This window comes from Carcharodon carcharias, chromosome 9 (assembly GCF_017639515.1).
Source record: "Carcharodon carcharias isolate sCarCar2 chromosome 9, sCarCar2.pri, whole genome shotgun sequence".
Lineage (NCBI taxonomy): Eukaryota > Metazoa > Chordata > Chondrichthyes > Lamniformes > Lamnidae > Carcharodon > Carcharodon carcharias.
The window spans coordinates 21,800,229-21,826,063 of record NC_054475.1 but is presented as its reverse complement, the minus strand read 5'-3'; the positions used below and the strand labels follow the sequence as shown (position 1 = coordinate 21,826,063).

At 40.9% G+C, this 25,835-nt stretch overlaps 1 protein-coding gene across 1 annotated transcript in view; it reads left to right on the top strand.

Moving 5' to 3' along the window:
- The window catches only part of LOC121282613 (protein piccolo-like), a 56,180-nt gene extending 31,183 nt beyond the window's left edge, over positions 1-24,997 (top strand). Inside the window, exons 2-5 of the mRNA XM_041196391.1 lie at positions 10,544-10,656; positions 13,219-13,312; positions 18,840-21,159; positions 23,793-24,997. Coding sequence (XP_041052325.1) covers positions 10,544-10,656; positions 13,219-13,312; positions 18,840-21,159; positions 23,793-23,895 — 2,630 coding nt within the window. The 3' untranslated portion in view covers positions 23,896-24,997. The remainder of the gene's footprint in view (positions 1-10,543; positions 10,657-13,218; positions 13,313-18,839; positions 21,160-23,792) is intronic.
- The last annotated feature ends 838 nt before the right edge of the window (positions 24,998-25,835 follow it).

Sequence of the window (25,835 nt, the reverse complement as noted above, 5' to 3'; positions counted from 1 at the left end):
GTAGAGGACGCAATTTCAAAATTTGAAGCTGATGCAAGACTTGGAAGTATTGTGAACTGTGAGGAGGATAGTGATGGACTTCAAGAGGATATAGACAGGCTGGTGGAATGGGCAGATACATGACAGATGAAACTTAATTTAGAGAAGTGTGAAGTGATATATTTTAGTCAGGAGTATGAGGAGAGCTGACATAAAATAAAGGGTACAATTCTAAAGGAAATGCAGGAGCAGGGTGTATACATACATAAATCATTGAAGGTGGCAGGGCAGTTTGAGAAAGTAGTTAATAAATTCTACTGAATCCTGAGTTTTATAAATAAGGGCACAGAGTACAAAAGCAAGTAAGGGATGAACCTTCATAAAACTCTGGTTCAGCCTCAACGGGAAGGATATGAAAATTTTAGAAAGGATGCAGAAAAGATTTACGAGAGTGGTTCTGAGGATCAGCGACTTCAGTTATGTGGTTGGATTGGCTAAGCTGGGGCTGTTTCTCTTGGAGAAGAGACACTTGAAATGAGATTTGTTAGACATGTTCAAAATCATGAGGGGTCTGGGTAGAGTAAATGGGGAGAAACTGTTCCCATCAGCAGAAGGTCGAGAACCCACAGGCGACATGAGGAGAAACTTTTTTATGCAACAAGTGGTTTGGATTTGGACTGCCTGGGCATGTAGTGGAGTCAGATTCAATTGCAGTTTTCAACAGGGAAATGGATAATTATCTGAAGAGAGAAGTTTTTACAGGGCTACAGGGTAAAGGTGGAGGAGTGGGACTAGCTGAGTTGCTGTTGCAGAGAATAGACACAAAGACAATGTGTTGAATGGCCTCCTTCTGTGCTGCAACCATTCTATGATTCTAGTATAAATACAGTCAACGAACTTGATAAGCGTATGAGGAAGAAAGAAGCTGAAGGTGACCCTGTTAGTGTGATCAAGAAGGGTGGAGGAGGCTTGTGTGGAACATAAACACCAACATAGATGTGATGGGCCAAATGGCTTGTTTCTGTGCTGTAAATTCCACGTAAAGCTGCCAGCCAGGAATACAAACATTATACTGTGTTTCACATCCTCAGGCCATTACAGCCAAGGAATGAATGTTCAGTAGGTAAACACAGCAACATGTTTGGGGATATTGATGCTGCTTTAGATCCCAGGAACCTTGAGCTTCAAAGACCCTAAAGTGCCTGTTTAAGCTGTGTGCAGGGAACCGTGAGGTCTGTATTTTTTTTTACAGCAAGGAGATGTACAGGAGGGTTACAGCTATTGTTGCTGCTGCACATTGAGTCAGAGACATTCAGCAGCCACAGTGCGAGGCCCGGGACCCTGGGCCTGGCCTTCCCTCTGCCATCTCTTCACCTCCCCAGGCTCCAGATTCACAGTCACACTGCAAGCTCCAGATATTCTGGTCAACTCTTACTGTCTGGCCTGAACTCAAACTCCAGAAACTCATGGCCAAACTTGCCCTTGTGTCCCACATAATACCACAGGTAGAATTCACTCGACATGGCCCCAGCGCCAGCCGCCTCTGTGCCATAGGTCATGCAGCCCAGGTGGTTGCGAGAGGATTTCCCTCTAGCTCTGATTGTTGCCATCAATGAGCCAAATCCCCCTGCGTGTGTTACTCACGGAAACCAGTAGCTTCAATATTGGAGGCAGTGAGGATTAAAATCAACACCAATTTTGCAAACTGAAAATCCAATCAGACAATTAATAGAGGGGATTCCACTGAGATCAATGGAAAGAAAAATCAAGTGGGGTGTATAACGGATGGCCAATCCTGGCAGCACTACACTCCTGTCCTCCCCCTCCACCCCAACCTCCTCCCCACACCATCCCCCCAGCATTCATTCCCAACCTCCCTCTCTCCACCACCCCCTACTCGCCAACTTCCCCAGCAGCAGCGCAGCAATGAGTGAAATTGACCTGACAGACTGGCTGTAAAAAATGGGAACTCTCAGCCTGACAGTTTCGAATTTTTTTTTAAGCTGGTCTGTCAGGTCCTAAGCTCTGGCTACTCAGCATGGGTGATGAGAACTCCGTTTAAAACACAGAGCCCGGGCCCCCCTAGTCCCCAGACTCCGGTGTTTGGAACCGTCTGCACCTCCTCTCCCGGGCTTGGTTGGAGGTGCCACAGCAGTGCTTCATCAGCACTACACCCCTGTATCTCACCTATGGAAAATTAAGCCTTTACATGCTTCATTTGTTTTTTTGCAAATTGAATTTTGCTTTCACGTGAACGAATTACTTCTGTTCCCATAATGCGCCTCAAACGTACAAAAAGGCTTAAATCAGGACAGTGACAGATTATTCGCTACTCGTTGAGACTGTAGCCAGCTGACAATACTAAAGAACTCAAAGCTATCAAGGATGGAGCAGTCCACTTTATTAATGTATGGACATTGAACATAACTAGTGTTTTTAACACCACTGTAGCAGCAATACATGCTTCGCTACAGTAATTGACTGGACTGCTGATGGCCTCCCTTTGTGTTCTTTACCACGAAGGTCTGGAAAAGCAGTGTTATGGGAATCTGATTATTTCAAGTTTCCTTCCTACACCATCCTGACTTGGACAATTGATGCAGTGTTTTCATCATTGCTAGGTCAAAATCCAAATGGTTCCCCACCTAACAGCAGTGTAGGAGGACCATCACCACAAGGAATGCAACAGCTTAAAAAAGAAGCCAAACGTCATCATCTCACTTCAACTCAAGATGGAAAATATGCAGTGACAGTGCCACTTACACTCAACAATAACAACTCATACTTATAAAGAATCTTTAATGTAGTAACATGTCTCAATGTGCTTGAGAGGAGTGATTAATCAGACAAACATTTGGCATCAAGCCATGTAAAGAGAGTTTAGGGCAGATGGTCAAAAGCTTGGACAAAAATCAGAGTATTGGTGCTGTCTTTAAAGGAGGAGAGAGAGCGATTGAGAGATGAAGTAATTTGTGGAAGGAATTCCTGAGTTTGGGGCCTAGGCAGCTGAAGACACAGCTGGCCATGGTTGAACAGTTAAAATTGGGTATGCACAAGAGACCAGAATTGGAAGAGTGCAGAGATCTCAAAGATTTTGAGAACAAATGGAACAAAATTAAACTTGATATAATTAGAATAGTGGACTGTTGTAGAATGTTGTTGCCATTTAATTCAAAAGTGAATGGCTGAAGCAGTCTTGTGATTTATATGATATTCCTCAATGATTGGATAAAAACAGCATTCTGTAGTTCTCCATTAGATATCTTCCATTTTGCAGCCATTGTGCTTTTCTACAAATGCAAAACAGGTTTGGTTAATGTCAATAATAATGTGTTGTTATGAAAAGGTTGTTTTCTGTTAACTGACTTACCTTATCACAACAGAAATATGTCAAACCTGTCAGAGTTATAAATCACGCTGGTATTTACGAGCTGTGGCATATTAATTTGCAATGTGTGGTCTTAGTTGAAAATTGGCACCAACACAAACGCAAATAACATCTGTAAATTAACTTTGAATTTTTGGCATGCAGCTTTTTGGATTGCCACTGGGGCTTCCTTAATTCGCCAATTACTTGCTTTCACCTTTTCATGTTGCCCTACTGTAAGGTCCCTCCTAACTAAGCAAATTCCCCCTCAGAATTCCCCCAACCCTTCCGGTTTATGTGGCTGTTGCGTTCCACAGTGCAACTTAACCCTACTCAGATTCAATTTCCCTGAAGACCATCTCCCTGATGTTCAAAAACTTGTGTAGGATTCTGTCAGCATTGAGTTTGTTTTTCTCTCCAGCAATGGCTTTCTTGATGGTTTGCCTTTTGTTTTCATTCTCCCCTCCTACAAAAGTGCACTTTTAAGTTTTTCACTAAGGTTTAACACTCCTGTCCTCAGTGGTCCCATCCATTTCCTAACTTCTCTTGCAGCCATTGCCAGTGAGTGATTGTGGTTGAAGGTATAGAATACGGAACAGCTGATTAAGGGTAAATGTTTTCTTGTTGACGTAAGTTAGGTTGACACTCCATTGCCACAAAGAATGATGGTGCATTGTCAGGGATGCTTGCAGATGGGATGTTGAATCAAGGCCCTGTCTGTTCAGGTAGACCAAAAACTTCATAATACTTTTTAAGAAAGAGCAGAGTGTTCTTCCAGTGTCCTAGGCAATATTTCTTTCTCAAACTCTACCTAACTCACTCCAGTCTAACAAAACACGTCACCAGTGTGCAGGCGTCCTATCTGTTACCCAACTTCATATCCGGCATCACATCTAAATTTGGATTCTCATGGTGTTCAGCTTAATTAGAAGTTTTTCCACACGGAACCTTAACAAATGTCCTTTGTAAATCTAAATAGACCTTCTCGTGGTGAATTCAATACTACACTTTATCAATAATGACCTCAAAGAAATTAAGAGAGCTTTTAATCTGTGATTTTCGCCTTCTATTGACTTTCTTTGTTCTGTTATTTGTATGCAGATACTACTGCAGCCTAACCCTACTGCAGATGTTAACTGGTATTTGTCTGGATTCAATTTGCCTTCCTTTTAAATATATGTATTTTATTTACCTTCTTCAGTCTTGGCATCTCACTAGCACCTAGTGACTCAATAGGATACTCAGTCCTGAGTAATTCTCTTTTCTCATCATGTTCAGCACCATAATATGTACCAACATGTTCTGTGGATTTGTTTGTCTTTAGGACAATTACAGGTTGAGCTACTGTTGCAAATATCTGGATACTTAAAGAATAACAGTGGGATATTATATTTATGTTATCCTCTTTTGGAAAATATTTGTGTAGTATTTTGACATTTTTCTGCTCATTGTCCTTCCCTCTTCCAGTGTTTTAATGTCCACTCCAGCTACCCCTTGCTGTTATGATATTAATACTGTATTATTATTCTTGTCTATTTAGACACACTCAGTTCCCGGGCCCATTTTATATTTCTAAAGGAGAAAAATAACTTTTCATTTGTCTGTTCCCCTCCCCAAGCACATGCACCCACTCATTCACTTCTTTGAGACTCAGTAAATGCTGTAATTCTAAATTGCTTGCCAGCGTACTGGAGTCATGTTGGTTCCTAGACGACAGCTGGATAGAGCTCATTGTAACTGCAAATGCAGCTACTCAGGAAGAGATGACTGAGACACAGATCATCTTAATTCCACTTCGCCCCTCATCAGATAAGCAGAGAACAATAGCTGATGGGTACAATGACCTTTGATGTGATGGCATATTCTAAATAAAGCATGTGATCAGCTGGTGGAAGGCAGGCATTCATGCTTTTCTGATATTTAGTGCAGCATTGTCCTGATTTGTGTGAGCAAGTAACATTATACTATGCAGAGGGGAATGTGACCTGGTATCAGCTGTGGCTCAGTGGGTAGCACACCACCTTTGAGTCAGAAGGTTATGGGTTAAGTCCCAGTCCAGGAAACTTGAGCACAAAATCTGGGCTGATACTCCAGTGCAGTAGCGAGACTGTGCCGCACTAAGATGTTAAACTGAGGTCCCCTCTGCCTCACCTCTAAAAGACCCTGACACTATCTTGAACAAAAGCAAGGGAGTTACCGCTGGTGACCTGGCTGTTATTTACCCCCCAATCAACATCAGTAAAATGGATTACCTGGTCATGTTCACATTGCCGTTTGTGGGAGCTTGTTGACTGCTGCATTTCCTACATTACAATAGTAACTACACTTGAAAGGTATTTCATCAGCTGTAAAGGACTTTTAAAGCAGTTACAACTTTAATATATCAGGTACTCTGATGACACTGTTCTTATTGCCACCTCTTGAAGAGAAACTGCAAAAGATTTTGGATAGAGTGAGTGAAAGTGAGAAGAAAGGCCTGAGCATAAATTGTAAGAAAACAAAACATCTCATAGTGTCCAAAAAGAAAAGCACACCAGAATGTAAGATCACAGTGAAGAAAGAAAAGATCAAACAGGTAGGTAAGTTTTGTTGTCTAGGAAGTATGTTAACATCAGACAGACTGCGACTAAGAAATAAGACACAGAATTGGGCATCCATGAGGTGCTGTGGGCCATCAGCAGCAGCAGAATTGTACTCAAACACAATCTGTAACCTCTTGGCCCAGCATATCCCCCACTCTACCATTACCACCAAGCCAGAGAATCAACCCTGGTTCATGAAGAATGCCGGAGAGAATGCCAGGGGCAGCACCAGGCATACCTAAAAATGAGGTGTCAACCTGGTGATGCTTTAATACAGGACTACAATCATGCCAAACAGCATAAGCGGCAAGTGACAGAGCTAAGCAATCTCACAACCAACAGATCAGATCTAAGCTCTGCAGTCCTGAAAAATCCAGCCGTGAATGGTGGTGGACAATTAAACAACTCACTGGAGGAGGTGGCTCCACAAATATCCCCATCCTCAATGACGGAGGAGCCCAGCACATCAGTGCAAAAGATAAGGCTGAAGCATTCGCAACAATCTTAAGCCAGAAGTGCCGAGTGGATGATCCATTTCGGCCTCCTTCAGAGGTCCCCAGCATCACAGATGCCAGTCTTCAGCCAATTCGATTCACTCCATGTGATGTGGATACTGCAAAGGCTTTGGGCCCTGACAACATTCCGGCAACAGCACCAAAGACTTGTGCTCCAGAACTTGCTGCGCCCCAAGGCAAGCTGTTCCAGTACAGCTACATCATTGGTATCTACCCAGCTATGTGGAAAATTGCCCAGGTATGTCCTGTACACAAAAAGCAGGACAAATCCAACCCGGCCAATTACAGCCCCAGTTTGCAGTATCCAGTACCTTCAGCCATTTCTTGATATCACGTGGACTGAATTGAGTTGGCTGAAGACTGGCATCATGCTGGATCTCTGGATTACTAGTCCAGCAACAATACCACTACACCATCTCCTCCCCCAAGTGATCTGTTACAGAAAAAAATTATGGAGGGGGTCCTAAAAATGCCAGAGGGCGATGTTTTTCTCTCCCTATATTGTATAGGATAATGCATAGACTGGAGTGTGAGACAAATTACTAAGATTTTGAGGACTTCAAATGAATCATGGGCTCAATGGGCTGAATGACTTCCTTCTGTGCAGGAATGACTCCATTTCTCTATGGCCATGAACTGCTGGAATGCCTTTCTGAGATCAGTGCAGTTTTAACATAGAAAAGCCACACAAACACTTCACAGAAGCTTATTTAGACAAAATAGATGCCAATACAAAAACAGAAATTCAAAGAGGTGATTAAAAGCTTGATTAAGGATGTGAATTTTGATTGGTGCCACCAGTCACTCACCATAAACTGGCCCCCACCAAGGTAAAATTGAAGCCTTTGTGATGATTTATTTGTACTTCTTGCACTTTCTTTGTCTGTTGCACGTCTATCTCTGTTTGCTGTTTTTTCACTCCCTCACCCCTCTCCAACCTCAGTAGCTGTCTTTAAGACTCCCAAAGAGAAATCCAAAGCAGATGCTAGAAGTTCAAAAAAAGCAGCAAAATAGATTTTAAAAGATATAATAGTGATGCCACTGATCTACAGGAATAGATAATTGCACAAAAAGGTTTTGGAGGAGATAATCATAAAAGAAATATTTCCTGACCTGTGCCTTCCTTTTAAGAAGGTAACAAAAAACAGCAGAAAACCATGAAGCTGAGACAATGGCTTGGGACCCGTGAAGCTTCAGGAATGGAAACGTGGCTGAATTTCTCTATCAGTCACTGCCTAGTTTAAAAAAAAAACAAATAAATGAGGCTGAAAGGACATTTAAAAATGAAATGCGAACAGTGATGATACTAATCTTTTTTGAACTGCGAAAAGTTCAGAAAAAGCCTCTATTTTCTAACTGTACTATAAGTCTGGCAGAAAGGAGTATTTAGTAATTAACGACCCTCCTAAGTGTAGCCTGATCTTAATCGTCACTTGGTTACAAGAAATCAGTGTGCAGGGGTTAGATTTGTTAGTCTTTTGTTCCCATGCACCAATGAAATTGTTTCACAGAGATACTTGAGAAACTCAGCCAGGCAGACTAGAATTTTTAAAATAAGCTTCTATATGTCGTTGCAAATATCTAGTTCATGGTTCATATTTTATGGTTAATATTTTAGAGGTAATTTTTAGTTCTGTGAAGATTAAAATTATAAAGGTAAGGAAATTAAAATGCTGGGCTTTAGAGATTGCCAAAACAACCAAAGAAATAGCAGTCAGAATAGAAGAGACAGAGCTATGAAACAGCAGATGGGCTTACTTAGCTAAAGAACCGGAGACATGACATCTGCAGTGCTTACAAGAACGGGGGCAATCCTGAGAGATATTTTTGTTTTGGGAGTTAGAGCTAACTTACTTTAAAGCATTCAGGAAACCCTGAATGGTTGTTTAAAAACCCATTTACTTCATCAAATCAAAGAAGAAATTGTAAATTAGAGATAATTAATCTAAAGGTTGGTTTGAAGATATCCCAGAGCAGGACACATCATCATGAGGATGGGAGGAGCTTGGGGAGGTTCTCTGGTTACAATTTACCTAGATGTTTGCTGAGAGAGTTAGTTGCAGTTTGGACCTGATGTGGTTTGCAGCTCACTGAGAAAAAATAACCAAAATAAATGACAGTTAGAAAGACCTGCAGTGTAAGAAAGTAAAACACTAACTTCATCACTGATCGTATGGAATATGGATGAGGCTTAATCTCAGTTTAAATCTTCTGGGAGAACAGAAACTGGAAGATTGCCTTATTTGAAGCTATTGGAAGAATCTGCATTAGGCCTGAGTGGAATATTCCAAAAGAAAGCAATCAGCTGAATTAACTTGGAAGTATTTGAAAAGTAGCTAGAACAAGGGACTTGAGGCACCCACAGTCAAGAGATGATAAATTAAAGTTTTACCTCTGGGAATAGCTGGAACAGAGGAGAATTCTTCTGAGGATTGTGGCATACTTACAGGTGGTCCCTCAAGAAGTAAATCATATTAAGATTGTGTCTTACAATAGAAAATCCCTCTATGGCCTTACCCCTTTGCAATCTCCGTAACTGTTCAGCTGTACAAATCTGCTCAAACTCTCCATGTGTCTCACTCTGGTCCCTTCCCCACCCTTAAGCAGCCATGCTTTCATTCGCATATGCTCCATCACTCTGGGATTCCTTCCTATAATCCCTCTTTTAAAGCTTTCTTAAAAACCAATCTCTTGTCCAAGCTTTTGGTCATTGCTCATAATGGGCTCCATTTTCATCCCCTAGGCAAGCAGTGGGCTCTGGGAAAATTCTTTGCTCGGCCCGCCCACCTCAGCAGAAAGTGGCCACATAGAAGGGATTCAATTATTTTAATTTTTGATGGTGGGGTATGCGGGTGCAGGCTACATTTGGGCTAGCCAACCCAGGAAAAAGTTTCGGCAGCAGCTGCACGTTGGGTGCCAAGATGGGCTGTTTGAAAGGCCAGATTCGATGCTGTGGGACTTTGTCCCAGTTATAATAAAACAGGCCCTCTAGCCCTTCGTTTGCCACACCTTCATCATGTGCACCTCATGCCCTTCACCCAGCTCCTATGGCTCCTCATACCTCAATATGCATTTGGCATGGAGGATATGGCGGAGAACCTTAAATCCATTAGTGTACTGAAACACCCTGAACCCCAGGAAAAACATTGCTTGATTGACAGCTCTGGCTCTCGATCTATGCTGTCAATTGCACAATGTTTATTTACACACGATGAAGTTTCAAGTGCTTGCAGTTTCTGCTATTGATACTTTAAAGTGTCTGTATGATTGACACTTTTATTAGACTATAGTAAAAAGGAGATTTCTTTTTAAAGCAAGTGGAAAGTTATCAGTGCTTTTAAAGTTTTTAATACATCCTATTGCCACTATAGTTCATTGGTTCTATACAGAATATAGTGGGTGAATGGGAAGGGAAGTGCAATAACTTGGCATGAGGGGCCATCCGGATGGGAGGGGGCATATCTTGGCATTGGTCCATAAGGAGTGGTGGGCATGGGGGCCATAGGTGGTGGGTGAGTGGGCATATCTTGGCATGGAGGGAATGATGAGGACCTTTTGAAGTTACCTTTCATGTGGACTATGGTTCACAACACCATTTGAGGGGCCATGAACCACAACTCTTTGAAAAGCTGGCCCAATTCCGTGAAAATTGCGGAGGACTGGGACATGCCTATCCCCACAATGGAGCCAGCCAGATGAGGAATGCAGGGTGCAGGTTCACAACCCGAACCAGCCTACACCCTTAAAAGACACTGTTAAAAATCAGAGACCCCAAGAATCGGGTTTTGGTATCCCAGAAAAGGACACAGCCACCATTTTTAAAGGTCTGTGGAGTCTCCCTCACTCCCATGAAAATGCAGCTCATTGATTTGGTGTCCTTCTTTGGAAATACATGGCTGTGAAACACCTTGGAGCATTTCTCTGTTAATGGTGCTTTAAGTGAAAGTTGTTGCTATTGCCATATTTGTCCCCAACTTATTTTATTGATGAATCACTGAGAATGTAAAGAAGCTGATTTTTTTCTGAAGTTAGACTTTGAGTAAATGTTTTGTTCTTTAAAATTGCATTAATTGAGTTTCGCCACCTGTGTTTGCTTCCAGTCAAACTAGATGAGATCCTAGCAGCCACTCGATCCAGTAAAGGAGCGATGAATACAGTGATGGATTCTGGAACAGCAAAAGTGAAACAGCGGCCAACAGTCAAGCTTGCCATTGTAATGTTTGGTTTTAGTTCCTTTATCTTTTACAATGCTTCAGAGTTGGAACAAAATTTATTATTGTCAAAAAAGGCTATCTGTGTCACCTCACCTGCAGCAATTGAGGTTTGCCTTAAAAAACACGAGATGATTCATATTAAATTTCTGTTGCTAATTGTCTTTAGATTTTGCATAAATGAAAATGCGGGTGCAGTTGTTCTTGCAACAAAAGCTTGTCATCTAAAGATGTACTGCAGGATCTGTACAAATTAATTAGTTCCTTTGACTTTGCTGAAAGAGAGGTAAAATGTTTACACTGAACTGTCATCTCAATTTGGGATCCAGAAATGCTTGTCTCCGGTGCTTCGCGTTGTTCATATGAGCTGAACAATTTAATGTGCAAAAAAAAAAATCCAAACTTATTTTGGATGGTTTCCAGTGGTTGAACTGAAACAGTATCTGCGGCATCTGTCAGGCTAAATTTAAATGTTTTTAATACAGGCTTCACTGCTTTAAGATCAATTGGACCAGATTTTGCAGTAAAAATAACAGTCAGGTTAACAGTATTCACTATTACTTATGTGGAAATTGCACCACAACTTCCAGTGATTACGCATGAAGTTAAATGCAGAAATCAAGAAGTTATTTTCTCCAAACGTTGCACAGCAGTGGTATTTTGCTGACTGACTCACCATTCAAATACTTTGAAAGGCTAAAAGTTGCTGTACTTAACTGACAGTTATGAACTACATTCGCCAAACAACCTAGCCTGCACTGAAAATTAATTTTTACAGATGTGGAGTTTTATTCCTTCAGATTTTAATTATTGTTGGAGAGGTAAATAAGATATAAAACACATTTTTAAATTTTGTTTATTTTATCTCTTTTGTAATCTCATCCTTTCTTCTTCTATTTCACTTTCCATACCTGATTTGACATTGAATTCAATATTCTAACTGACATGTAGACTTAGGCTTAGACTCTGTGTGCTCACTAATGGTTCTTTAATGTGTATTGCTTTGACCAATCACATCAATTGCTTGCCCTATTTGCATCGGTCTCAGATGCTCTGTAGAGCGTGTTACACTTTTTGGCTGTCTAATTTACAATAAGTTCCAGTGGGAAATCCCGATAGAAAGTCTGTGTGCAAGTGGAACAAACATCCAGCCCATTCAGTTGGATCTCATGGTAGTAAATGAGGTCTCGCAGAAAATATTTGGTTAATTGGAAAGCAAATTGCAATACAGTTTATTTTATATTATAAATTGTTTCTTTATGCGGCCCAAATGTATAAGAAAAATGAGTAGTGAAAAGTTCCTGAATGTACAAAGATGTTCAGAATAATGAAGGGTTTTGGTAAATAAATAGGGAAAAACAATTTCTGTGAATTGATGAGTTGGTAATGAGTTAATCATGAAAAGATTGAAAGGGTTAAGGAAGCAGAATCCATAATCGGAAAACGAATAAATATTTGAAAAATCAAAATTTAAGGCAGTATGGGGACAGCCAAGGGACTAAGTTGATGGTCCTTTCAGAAAATGTGCACAGTGAAGTAAATGACAACCTTCTATACAGTCACCTCAGTTCTGTCGAAGGGTCATGAGGACTCGAAACGTCAACTCTTTTCTTCTCCGCCGATGCTGCCAGACCTGCTGAGTTTCTCCAGGTAATTCTGTTTTTGTTTTGGATTTTCAGCATCCGCAGTTTTTTTGTTTTTATACAGTCACCTCGTTGGATTGTGGAAAGGACTAAGGAACTTATCTGATTAATATGCATACATTTGCTACAAGCATAAACCTAATCAGATGGAGTATTATCAAGAATAATAAGATAGAAAAAAATTCCAATACATCACTTTCAATTTGCTTGATTTACCACTGTGATCTCGGTCATGTGATTATCCACAGAAAAACAGGACAGAACAAATAACATCTCATTAAATGTAAACATAAACTGAGTATTCAGTGTTTAGGCATAAAACAGACGCTGCACATAAATGTGGAGGGAGCTTAAACAACCATTCGCATTGCTTTTTCGTTATTTATTCATCCACAGAGGTGGGATGAAGTTTGTGTTCAGTGCTAAATGTGGTGCAATAAAATTTCTGCTTATCTCCTAATCTTCTGCTGTAACCTTGGGAAACCCCAAAAAATTGTGGTTTATGCTACTTCTCTGCAGTTTACGACGGTCCCATTGAAAATTTGACAAGAGCTTGGAGGAACAGCTCAAATTCTACGCTATATCGTCCAACAGGCTTACAGTTCAAACTCAAAATTTCATTGTTCAAAATGCGCTCACCCATTCAGCGGGAAACTCATGGGATCAGATTGGCTGACTGATCTTAATTTACATTAACTTCATGAATGATCACGCTTTTCTAAACTTAAAAAATGGAAATACATTAATCAAAAATTAATTCCTCCTGTACTTCCATTCACCTTTTTAAACAATACTACGATTCACAGAGATTGTTGAATGATAAGACATTTAAGAACTTCAGAGCAGTTTAACATGTCATATCTGTAAGAGCAATTACTCAACTCATTTGTTTTTTATTTATGTATTAATTTTTATTTACAGCCCTTCCAGGAACGTCCAAAGTTTGCTGTGCCAACTCCAACTTTGCCAGACCGAGCACTGTTTTCCAAAATTCCAAGAACATCGGTAATTGCAGGTAAATGTTGGTTTGAAACATTTTAGCATTGCCGAAGAGTTGGTAGGGAACACATCCCCAACGACACCACCTGCCCAGCAGCCATTTCACGCTCCACTGAGAATTAAAATTATTTGGAATAGGTTTTCAAAAAGATGAGATTTTCATTTGATTGTGTCAAACCGTTTAGACTAATCAAGGTTTTAAGAATGAGGAGATTTAATTAAAATATTTAGAAATTGGAAGCAAAAGAGCTGATTTTCCAGATGCTTGATCGTGTGCTCCCCATCCCCAACCTGGCACAAAGACAGTGTAAACTGGATTGAAAACCAGTTTTCTAGGTCTTTTATCCAATTGGCTGGCAGCTCTCTAGTCCCTGCCGTGCCAGAAGCTGCAGTGGACAGGATTGGGAATGCATGCAGTCCCTGGAGCTTAAGTCCAGGGATTCTAGGAAAAGGTCAGTTTTGGAAGTCTCAGGGTGGGGAGGGTAAGGGAACCCTTGGGGTTGAACAGTGGGGGATTGGAGTGTCGGGGGAAACGCCAGGGGCAAAGGGCAGGGTGGGGGGTGATGGTGGGGGGGAAGGTTGGGTAGAGAGGTCCAGCAGTTACCAGACTTTAAGGGAAGGGGAGGGGGAGGGGGGGTGCCAGAAGTTAGAAGGGCCTTTTTTGATGGAGGCAACCCCCTCTCCACCTCCCACCTGAGACCTAAACCCGATTATTTTCAGGTTTCGCCCTTACCCGGGAAATCCTCCTGCCAGCTGAAAAATTGAGGTTGGGCAGAAAACAGCCCTTAAGTATTCAATAATTGGCCACTTAAGGGCCTCAAATGGGACAAGGGCGGGTGGCTCGTCCCAGGCCTCCTAGCATAAAATTGCTGAGAGGTTGGGGCGGGTGGGAACCCAGCATGAAAGCCATTCATGCTATTTCATACTCACCCATCAGCTGGCACGGGAGTGTAAAATCCAGGCTCGGGTTTCTTTTTTTTTCTTTAGTCTTTACATTTTTTGACATCGTTTTTCATTTTGTCATAGCTTGTCCCTTTGCAACTTCATTTTATTTTACCATAGCTTCCTAAAAACATCTCTTGGCCTCAACATTAGGGAGGGGAACAGTAGACTGGGAAGTTTCTCTCCTTCTGGATCACTGTCCATGTGAAGTACATCTCTCAGTATTGAGGGAGGGTGAAATTATTGGCCTCAGTTTTGATGATGCTGCAGTCAAATGGACTGTTGATGCTTACTTCAAGGCTGGAAGATTAATAGTCACTTGGGGGAGGTAGTGGAAGGCAGCCTACAAAGGACGAACGAAGGTGAGATAACTGGCGGCAAAAGTATCCATTTTTATGTATGTGGTGACTTGTTCTTTTGAGTAGAGTTCTGCAAAATACATGTGAACCCAGAGTTCTTGTACTTAAACTCTAGCAATGTCCTTTTTTACTTAAGATAAGGAACCTTCAAATGGCATTTGTGACTTCAGTAAACACTGCGGGAAAAAGCCTATTGTCATTCCTATGTTGCACCAAGTTAAACATCACCATTATACATGGGGAACTAAGCGAGATATTTTAATCGGAGCACTTATTTTCACCACTTGTTTTGTTTGTGTGGAACTAATCATCCAAGTTGATTTTTGTGATGTAAATAAATATCATTTACAGTACCTATGATAACAAATAACCTCTTGCTCCATGCATACAGGTTTTGTCCAATTGAAAAATCTGACAGTTGTGTACAAAATAAAACAAGTGCTTAATATGAGTTTGTTTTTACTTAAAAGCATTGTAATAAAAAATCAGATAAACTGATTCTTCAGTTGTGGAGGTCAAGGACTTACTCATTATGAAAGTGCACAATTCTGTTCAGTGACCCTAGCATAGGAACCATATTGTGATCAATTTAGATGATTAGCTCCACACAAACAAAACAATTGATGAAAATAAATGCTCCAATTAAAATATCTTGCCTAGCTCCCCATGTACATGGTGATGTTTAACTTAATCACATTGTGGTTCCTGCAAGAGAACAGTTTAGGGAAACCAACTTGATCACTGGTCTTGAGAATTTAAATTATTTGGAAGTAGGTTCTCAAAATGATGAACAAAAACAAAAATACCTGGAAAAACTCAGCAGGTCTGGCAGCATCTGTGGAAAGGAACACAGTTAATGTTTCGAGTCTGAATGACCCTTCAACAGAGCTAAATAAAAATAGAATAGAGGTGAAATATAAGCTAGTTTAAGGGGGGGGGGGTGGGACAAGTAGAGCTGGATAGAGGGCCAGTGATAGGTGGAGATAACCAAAAGATGTCACGGACAAAGAGGTGTTGAAGGTGGTGATATTATCTAAGGAATGTGCTAATTAAGGCTAGAAAGCAAGACAAGCAAGGTACAGAAAGCCCCAGTGGGGGTGGGGTGAAGGAATCAAAAAAGGCTAAAAGGTAGAGATAAAGCAATGGATGGAAATACATTTAAAAATAATGGAAGTAAGTGGGAAAAGAAAAATCTATATAAATTATTGGAAAAAAAAGTGGGGGCAACTGGAAAGAGGATGGGGATGTAGGAGAGAGTTCATGATCTAAAATTGTTGAACTCAATATTCAGTCCGGAAGACTGTAAAGTGCCTAGTCGGAAGATGAGGTGCTATTCCTCCAGTTTGCGTTGAGCTTCACTGGAACAATGCAGCAGGCCAAGGACGGACATGTGGGCATGAGAGCAGGGTGGATTGTTGAAATGGCAAGCGACAGGGAGGTCTGGGTAATGCTTGTGACCTCTCCTACATCCCCATCCTCTTTCCAGTTGCCCCCACTTTTTTTTCCAATAATTTATATAGATTTTTCTTTTCCCACTTACTTCCATTATTTTTAAATGTATTTCCATCCATTGCTTTATCTCTACCTTTTAGCCTTTTTTGATTCCTTCACCCCACCCCCACTGGGGCTTTCTGTACCTTGCTTGTCTTGCTTTCTAGCCTTAATTAGCACATTCCTTAGATAATATCACCACCTTCAACACCTCTTTGTCCGTGACCTCCCTGTTGCTTGCCATTTCAACAATCCACCCTGCTCTCATGCCCACATGTCCGTCCTTGGCCTGCTGCATTGTTCCAGTGAAGCTCAACGCAAACTGGAGGAATAGCACCTCATCATCCGACTAGGCACTTTACAGCCTTCTGGACTGAATATTGAGTTCAACAACGTTAGATCATGAATTCTCTCCTCCATCCCCACCCACTTTCCAATTCCGCCCCCCCCCCCCCAATTTTTCCAATAATTTATATCGATTTTTCATTTCCCACCTACTTCCATTATTTTTAAATGTATTTCCATCCATTGTTTTATCTCTACCTTTTAGCCTTTTTCGATTCCTTCACCTAACCCCACCCCCGCTAGGGCTATCTGTAACTCTTTCGAGTACAAACCCATTTCCATCTGTTTCAGATGAATTTACATTGTTTCATAGTTTGCCATTGTGAGATTTGAACTCTTGATCTTGGGGTTACAAACCCAGTACCATAACCACTTGGCTATTTAGGCCAAGCAGGGCTATCTGTAACTTGCTTGTCCTGCTTTCCACCCTTAATTAGCACATTCCTCAGATAATATCACCACTTTCAACACCTCTTTGTCCTTTTGTCTGTGGCATCTTTTGGTTATCTCCACTTATCACTGGCCCTCTATCCAGCTCTACTTGTCCCACCCCCTTTAAGCTAGTTTATATTTCACTTCTATTCTATTTTTACTTAGTTCTGTTGAAGGGTCATTCGGACTTAAAACGTTAACTGTGTTCCTCTCAACAGATGCTGCCAGACCTGCTGAGTTTTTCCAGGTATTTTTGTTTTGGATTTCCAGCATCCGCAGTTTTTTGCTTTTATCTCAAAATGATGGGATGTTCATTTGATTGTGCCAAACTGTTTAGACTAATCAAGGTTTGAAGAATGAGGAGATTTAATTAAAATATTTAGAAATTGGAAGCAAAGGAGATGATTTTCCTCATGTTTGAATGTGTTCCCTCAATCCCCATCCTGGCACAAAGGTAATGAAAACTGGACTGAAAACCAGTTTTCTGGGTCTCATATCCTTTTTAACATCTTCCTGGGATTTCCATGGCACTGTTGAGTTGGGGGTTGGAGGGATGGGTACAGAGCTCGTCTACGTGTACAGTAACTTCTGGCATGATTGATCCAATTAAATGAGGAAGGATCTCATTTTCTGGATCAATTATTAACTGGGCACCTCTGCACAGAGAGATACAGATAAAATGCATTGTGGAGCTGCCTCCAAACCCCTGTTGGATTGCTGTGGTCTGCAATTATGCCAGGGAGTAGAGTGAAGAATGTCTGGTGATTTTGGGAACTTTAATAACCACCTTCTCCCCCATAGGATCAGAACTTTTGTCTGCCAATCCCCGTCAGCAGCCAGAAGGTGCCTATTTCTTGAATCCAACATTTTAATGCCTTATACTTGTCAGAACCAGTGATGGGCCTGGGTGAGGATTGTCCCTGGGAAACTGTAAATGACTCTGGACAGCAAATCTCGGCTGCCTCTGTCCAGATATAGGAGCAGTAGGTTTCAGGTGCATTTCTCTTATAGCACCTGTGGGGAACGGAAGGAACAAAAAAAGTTGTCACAAATAGTTATACATATAGAGTCAGATATGAGAGAAAGTAATTTAAATGAATGCAACAGATAATCAGAAAGGCAGTGGCCATAGGAAGCTGAGCTTTAGATCAGCCAAGGAAACAGTTTGTCGTGCAGAAAGACATTCAAACATATTTATGTCCCTATGTAATAAAATTAGCTTTAGATACTGGAGTAGTTGTGGGTTTGCCAATAATCAGCATCATTTTATTGCAACAAAAGCAAAGTATTGCTGATGTTGGAGAAGATTAGCAGATCAGGCAGCATCTGTGGTATAGAGAAAGATACAGGAATGAAGCAACTGGAATATGTTAGAGATGAACAGCTTTGAAGCATATGCTGAGCTAGAAGAAATGGGGTAGGGTATTAGCCTGTGATAACAGGAGCACGAGGGTCTTTAAAAGACAAAAGTCATAATGTTGCAAGGCAAAAATGGGTGATGATGGGAGAAGTAAAGAAACAAAAGTTGGACCCAGAGGAGATCTAAATGGTTACAGCAGAATAGCTGATAGGATTAGATGAAGGAAGATGGGAGGAAGCTAATCTCTGTCATAGAGCATTTGGGCTGAATGGCCTATTTCTGCCCTGTTGATTATACGTAATAGCGGAGAAGGAGAGAAATGTGAAAAATATGGCAAAAGGGAGAAGAAACCTATGGACTGGGAATGTGGCAGAAGAAAGCCAAGTACTTAGAAACAAAATTGATGAAAATTTCCCACTCAGAACAAAATCAGGGGGCAGCATTAATACAGTCATCATCAGTCTCCCAGAGAAAAGAGGTCAGGGAGGGGACCTCGGGAGGACTGGAACAAAGATTGTTCCAGATAACCTCTTGTTTCTTTATGATTTATTATCAAACTTATTACCCTGTTACCAAAGATGAATTTGAATAATTATTATGTTTCAATTATATAGGTAGTGATGTAAAAGTCAGCAACAACAAACCTATTGTTGGAAACTATGGACCGAGTATCAACATGCCAGAGGATGACTGGATTCCGCCACCTCCACCAATGGCTCCACCACCACCTCCACCAATGGCTCCTCCGACACAAAATACTTATCCAAATCCACGTATGACCCATTTGCCGTATGAAGTGGCTGTTCCACCACCTCCAAAGATGGCTCCGCCGCCACCACCACCTTTAAGCATGGCATCGCAACAAAGACCTACTCCAAACTACCAGCTTCCTGAAACAACCTTTTCACCATCAGCTCCAAATATGATTCCTCCATCGCCTCCCATAATAGCACCTCAAAAATTTCTTTCAAAGATTGACCAGTTCACAACAACATCTCCCCCATCCACTCCAAAAATACCACCTCCCCCACCTCCCCTCTTGCTTCCACCTAAAGATTATTCTCTCCAATCTCCTCAACAAGATGGTGTTTCAAAATCTAATCAAATTAAACATCCTAAAAAATCACCACCACCCCCTCCGCAAAGGGATATGATGCAACATAATTTTACTCCAAAACCTGAAAGGGATTTGCTGTCTTCTTTCAAATTCTTTCCTACTGCTTCACAAATATCAGTTTCAAATAATCAATCTTTGTATATGGCAGAATCTCCTGAAGTGATTTCACAGCCTTTGGTTGCGTCAACTTTCAATCCTAAAGCAACAGCAAAGCTTTTCGGATTTTCAGAACCAGTTAACAAATCAGAAAGCTCTTTAGATTCTGACTGGCCAAATAAAAGCAAATCCATGATAGTCATGAAAGATGCTGACCAGTATCCAATAGACCAGACAGGTGGAATTAACCTCACTGCTTCCACACACAAGAAGGCAGTGTCGAATGAAGGCACTGAACGTCCAAGTATGAATAAGGTGCAAGAAGATTCCGTTCCACCTAAGCCACAGAAGCCAGCTCGTAAGAACAACCTGCTCGTGCAACAATCTAAATCAGTCCAAAATAATGGAATACATCCTATATACTCTGGTACTTCCAGAGATCATTCTATCCAAGATGAAAAAGAAGAGAACTGGAGCAATAACATGGATCTTCGGCAAACCAGTTCAATGCAATTTCATGATTCAACCAACACTCAGAATTTCTCCAGTAGTTCACCTGTTTCAATCACCAATTCAGAAATAGAATATGGGAAATACAGAGCAGGGGAAAAAACAAAATCCACCAAGGCAAGGGATTTTGAAAATGCTATGTTTGATTTTCAGTTCTCTAAGCCAGTTGAGAAACCGGCCACAGCAGCTGCAGAGATTCCAGATCCTTTTCCAGATCAAACTCTTCCTTCCACAGAGCAGAATATTAATTCACGTTCACCACTGGCTCTTCTCATGGCTGCAAAGCAGCGAGATTCTAGTAAAAACAAAGGACTTCACAAAGCTGGTTCAGAGACATCAAGCTTATCCTTGGGAGGTACTCGGTACATAAAGTCAACAAATTCACATACAATCCACATCACACCAATAACTAATTACAAGGAACGTCCTTTGATTCCACAGGCAGAAGATATTACAGCACAAAACAAGCACGTCGATGACTTACTCAGTTCTCTGAGCAGCACTGAAAAAAGTCACGAATGGTCAAAACCTTCACTCCACTCAACATCACATAGAATTGCAGAGCCAGATGACTCTCAAAAAGATGTTGACATGTCTTTACTTCTGATTCCACCTCCACCAAGTTTTAGTGATGAAGAGAATGAAGAGCCCTCATTTGGGCTTCTGCCACCTCCATTTGAATTTTCGAACCATGATGATAATAGAGATTATTCTCCACAGCCAGAAAGAAAAGTAAATGATGAACCTGGGGTTGACAGTCTACATTCTGCCAATTCAGACAAGAGAGGACTTTCTCTACAGGGATCCACTCATGAAAGTGCTGACCATTTAGCATCTAATCACTATAACAGCCTAATCAATACAAATTCTTATTCCATTAACAAGTTGCCATTAAACACTTTGTCGTCTCCTATCAAAAAAATCTTTGATCAGCAAAAGCCTTCAATAGCAGAAAAGCCCACATTCCTGCATAGTGCTGTGGTGAATGGAGGCTCTGCAAAATTTCACAATTCAAAGCAAGTTTCAGATTCGCACAGTTATTCTTATTTAATGTCTAAAGCATATGGAAAAAATGTACCCAAGATGGAACAGCAGCAGACAGAAACCATGCCATCAACAAACAAACTGGCAGTGAAGAATAAAGTTATCGATGAATTGCAGTCTAAGGTGCAAGCTTTAAGCACTAACCATTCTGATGTGGCATCTAAAAGGTGAGTTCAAATATGTCCTGGAATGGATAAAAGAATAACCCTTTTTAAGAACAAAGTTCAAGGAAGTCTACAGTTTATCTAAATCACTCAATTCCATTATTGTCTCTTTAGCTTTTTAATAATTGTTCAAATTCTACTACATATGATGCTTCACTGCAGTATTGAGGGAGTGCTGCACTTGGTTCGAGGCATCAAAGCAAGGCTCTGCTTGTCCCCTCAGATGGATGTAAAAGCACCCATGGCATTATGTCGAAGAAGAGCAGGGGAGTTATTCCCTGTGACCTGGCCAATATTTATCTCTCAAACAACATCACAAAAATATGTTATTTGGTCATTAGTTTATTGCTGTTTGTGGGGGCTTGCTGCCGTATTTTCTGCGTGAAAACAATGATTACACTTTGTTGGCAGAAAAGTGCATTGGGATGCCCTGTGGTTGTGAAAGGTGCTATTTAAATGTGAACCTTTTTAAGAACCAATTAGTTCATTTGCAATTATGTTAAAAAGAACATAGGAACAAAAGTAGGTCATTTAATCCCTTGAGCCTGTTCTGCATTCAGTGACATCATGGCTGATCTGTGACTTAACCACCTTTCCCCAAATCCCTTAATACCTGTGGATAATAAAAACCTCAGATTTAAATTTAACAATTGATCTAGCATCAGTTGTTATTTGTAGCAGCATTCCAAACTTTTACCAGCCTTTTGTGTAGAAGTATTTCCTACTTGCAGTCCCGAAATGTGTGGCACTAATCTATCGACAATGTCCCTGGTCCTAAATTATCTGCTCCCCTTAATATCTTGAAAACTTCGATCAAATTTCCCCTTAACTTTCTAAATTCCAGGAAACAAAACACTAAATTGTGTTATCTCTCCATGTAATTTAAGCCTCGGAGTCCAAATATTAATAGTCATTTGATAGTACAGAGCTTGAATGTTGCTGAAAGCTGTGACAGCTACTCGCTGACTCATTCCTCAGGGCAATGCCTTGACCAATCAGGGTCAAGCTGTGTGGTTTAAATTTCAAACAATGCTTGGCAGTTAACTGTCAGTCACCATCAATGCCACATGCAACCAATCAGCACTCTCTTCACATACAGTATAAACTGTTACTGTCCCCTTATATTGGTATTCTTGCCAAGGTCCTGATGCTTGCAAAACTAAAAGCTTAGCTAGCCTCTTTTTTGCAGCAATAGTGCAGATATTATTCTGGTAAACCTTCCGTGCACTCGCTCCAAGGCCAATATATCCTCAAAGTGTGGTGCCCAAACTACTTGTAATACACCAGGGGCAGGATTTTACATCGCACAGGTGAACGCACCCAACCCGATTGGGCGTAAAATCACACGCGATGACTTCAGGCGAGCGTCCCGACGTTATCGCGACCTTACGGTCGGTGAGCGCGCACAAGAGTCAGCAGCAGCAAGCCCGCTGACAACTAAGAGGCCGATAAAGGCTGTTAAGCAGGTAATTATTTTGTATTTTTTTGCTGCCCACCCAACCATTCGGTTAGCGGGCGAGCAAATCGGCCAGACGGCCTTTGGATTTTTTATGAAACCTCATCCGTGGATAAGATGAGGTTTCCAGCAGTAATTTAAAATAAAATTTTAAATATTAATTTAAACATTTCCCTTTTCATGTGACTGAGTCACGTGGGGACATGTTCCTCTCATTTTTAAAACGTTTATTTTTGTGCCCACGACTCTTCAGCTCTGTACCCTCGGGGAGCTTTCAGCGCGTGCTCCCCTGTGCACGTGCAGACTCCTGCACTCGCACTCCTCCCACCCCCACCCCGGCAGCGCCGAGCTCCTCGGCGAGTGTTTCACGCTGGCTGGCCATTAATTGGCCAGCCAGTGTGAAACCGTGGTTGGGGCCCAATCGCAGGCAGTGGTGTGTTCTGTGGCCACTCCCGGGCCTACCCACGGGTGTCGTCTGAAGAAGGGAAAATCCTGTCCCAGGTGTGGTTTATTTAGCTGAAGCATGACTTCTCCCCCTTATATTTTAGTCCTCTAGACATAAAGGCCAGCATTCCATTAGAGTTTTGATTATTTTCTGTGTACAACACTGTAATCATAAATTAAAACTTAACTGACAGATTAAAAGTTCTACCTTACACCTGCACTGACGTGTGTTTTGGAAATGTTATCTAAAATGATCCAATGCTTTAAAAAATTAAATTAATACAACTAGTATTAACTGAAATGTTTACTTCAAGTTCTTTGTGTCTCTGCATTGAGGACCAGTTACGAAAAGATCAGTATTCAATAAGAGCTGTTGAACTTCTGTCAGACTTGAATGCAGCAAAACAAAACCATCACTAGCAGCCAATGAGATTGCTAGAAAGTGATCTGATCAGACCAGTCACAACTGCAACTAGTAATTGAGGTTGCTCAGAAACAACACTCGGCAATTGTTATTTATAGCGGTAGAATATTGAGGTACTTTATCAATTGATGTGAGAGATCCTTAGTGACTTCTGGATGTGAAAGGGAACAGTGTAGTTACTGAGCACAACGTTACCAGTAACTGATACATCTGATCATCTTGTGATAGTACTGGGCTTGAAATTATCTTATGGTTTTAAATTGTTACATTTGCAAATTAAAAAAGCTTTCATGAATCTTCCATTTTTTCCAGCTCACAGAATACACAAGTTTCACAATCTTACGGTAGGACCTTTACTATCCGGCCTGGTACGAAGCAACCAATAACTGTGGTGTACCCTCCAACAACTAAATGAAAATCTGCTCTTTTTAAACCAAAGCGTGGGTTTTGCCTAGTTAATGTCTGAAGATCTTCACACTGACTTTATTCACTTTCCAAGGACAACATTCCATCCAAATTTCACACAATTTATTTGAGCACATCAGCACTTGGTGTGCGTGTACATTTTGTATTTGTGACACTTCTGAAGAGGCCTTTTGCCAGTAATAGCATGTTACAGCTTGTTTATATTGTATGTATCCTTATGTAAAACATATGCTTTTAACAGGTATGCTTTTTGAAAGTACCTTTGTGTGTTGTATAATACATAAACCCTTTAATTTATATAATCCTGTGGTACAGTTCCAGCACAGTATCTTTTAACATGCAGATTCAGTGTTGATCTTATGCTATAGCAATTGCAATCATGGGAGTATTAGGAATATTCATTTTTACATTACCGTGTACACATTTTATAAGCTCATCTTAATCAAAAAATCAAATAAAGAATATCCTGTAAAAATAATTAATTATTTTTTAAATTTTGATTTATTTTCCCAATAGATGTGTTACCTCATATGATGTGTCTGATCCCTAGAGTATTTTATACTTTGTAAATGAAGTATTGATATTTATGGCATAAAATAATGGTCTATGTTTAAGCTGGCTTTATGAAATGATCCTTATATAACTAAATTTACCAGTACCATCTACTTATAATGTCTACATTGTATAAGTCTAAAAATCACAATGAAAATTTCTTTACCAAATGGGAGAGAGGAAGGAAGAGCAGAAAGGATTGCCCTGTATCTAATCTGTACTTTGACTTGTATATTGAGTTTCACATGAAATGAAACATTTTTATTTAAGTGCTCTATTTTGGATAAAGATCAAAATGTAATCTAGAGTGAATTTAGGTAAGATTAATGTATTGTAGAAGTAGCCATGTACGATATTCATAATCTCTGCTGCATTTTTCCTTTCTGTAATACTTACACTAAAATCTATCATAGAGATGATTTTGTTTGGTTTCTCAACAGGAAATCTGATGCTATACTTCCAGAAATCAGTAAATAACTTGTACAATCAATGTCATATGTCAATTTGATTCAGCACTAAATAAACTTCTTTTAAATTCATTTATGGGATGTGGGTGTCACTGGCTAGGCCAGCATTAATTGCCCATTCCTAATTGCTCTTGAGAAGGTGGTGTTGAGCTGCCACCTTAAACTGCTGCAGTCCCTGAGGTGTAGGTACACCCACAGTGATGTTAGGGAGGGAGTTTCAAGATTTTGATCCATCGACGGTGAAGGAATGGTGATATTTCCAAGCCAGGATGGTGAGTGGCTTGGAGAGGAGCTTCCAGGTGGTGGCGTTCCCATCTATATGCTGTCCTTGTCTTTCTACATGGTAGGGGTCATTGGTTTGGAAAGTGCTGCCTAAGGAGGCTTACTGAGTTCCTGCAGTGCATCTTATAGATGGTACACACTGTTGCTTCTGTTCGTTGGGTGCTGGAGGGAGTGCATGTGAAAGGGGTGCCAATCAAGTGGGCTGCTTTGTCCTGGATGATATAAAGCTTCCTAGGTGTTGGAGTTACATTCATCCAGGCAAGTGGGGAGTATTCCATCACACTCCTGACTTGTGCCTTGTAGATGGTGGACAGGCTTTGGGGAGTCTGACCTGCTCTTGTGGCAACAGTATTTATATGGCTAGTCCAATATCTGGTCAATGGTAAAGCCCGGGATGTTGATAGTGGGAGATTCAGCGATGGTAATGCCATTGAATGTCAACGGGCAATGGTTAGATTCTCTCGTTGAAAATGGTCATTGCCTGGCACTTGTATAGTGCAAATGTTACTTGCCATTTGTCAGACAAGCCTGGATGCTGTCCAGGTCTTGCTGCATTTGGACATGGACTGCTTCTGTATCTGAGGAGTCGCAAATAGTGCTGAACATTGTGCAATTATTAGCGAACCCC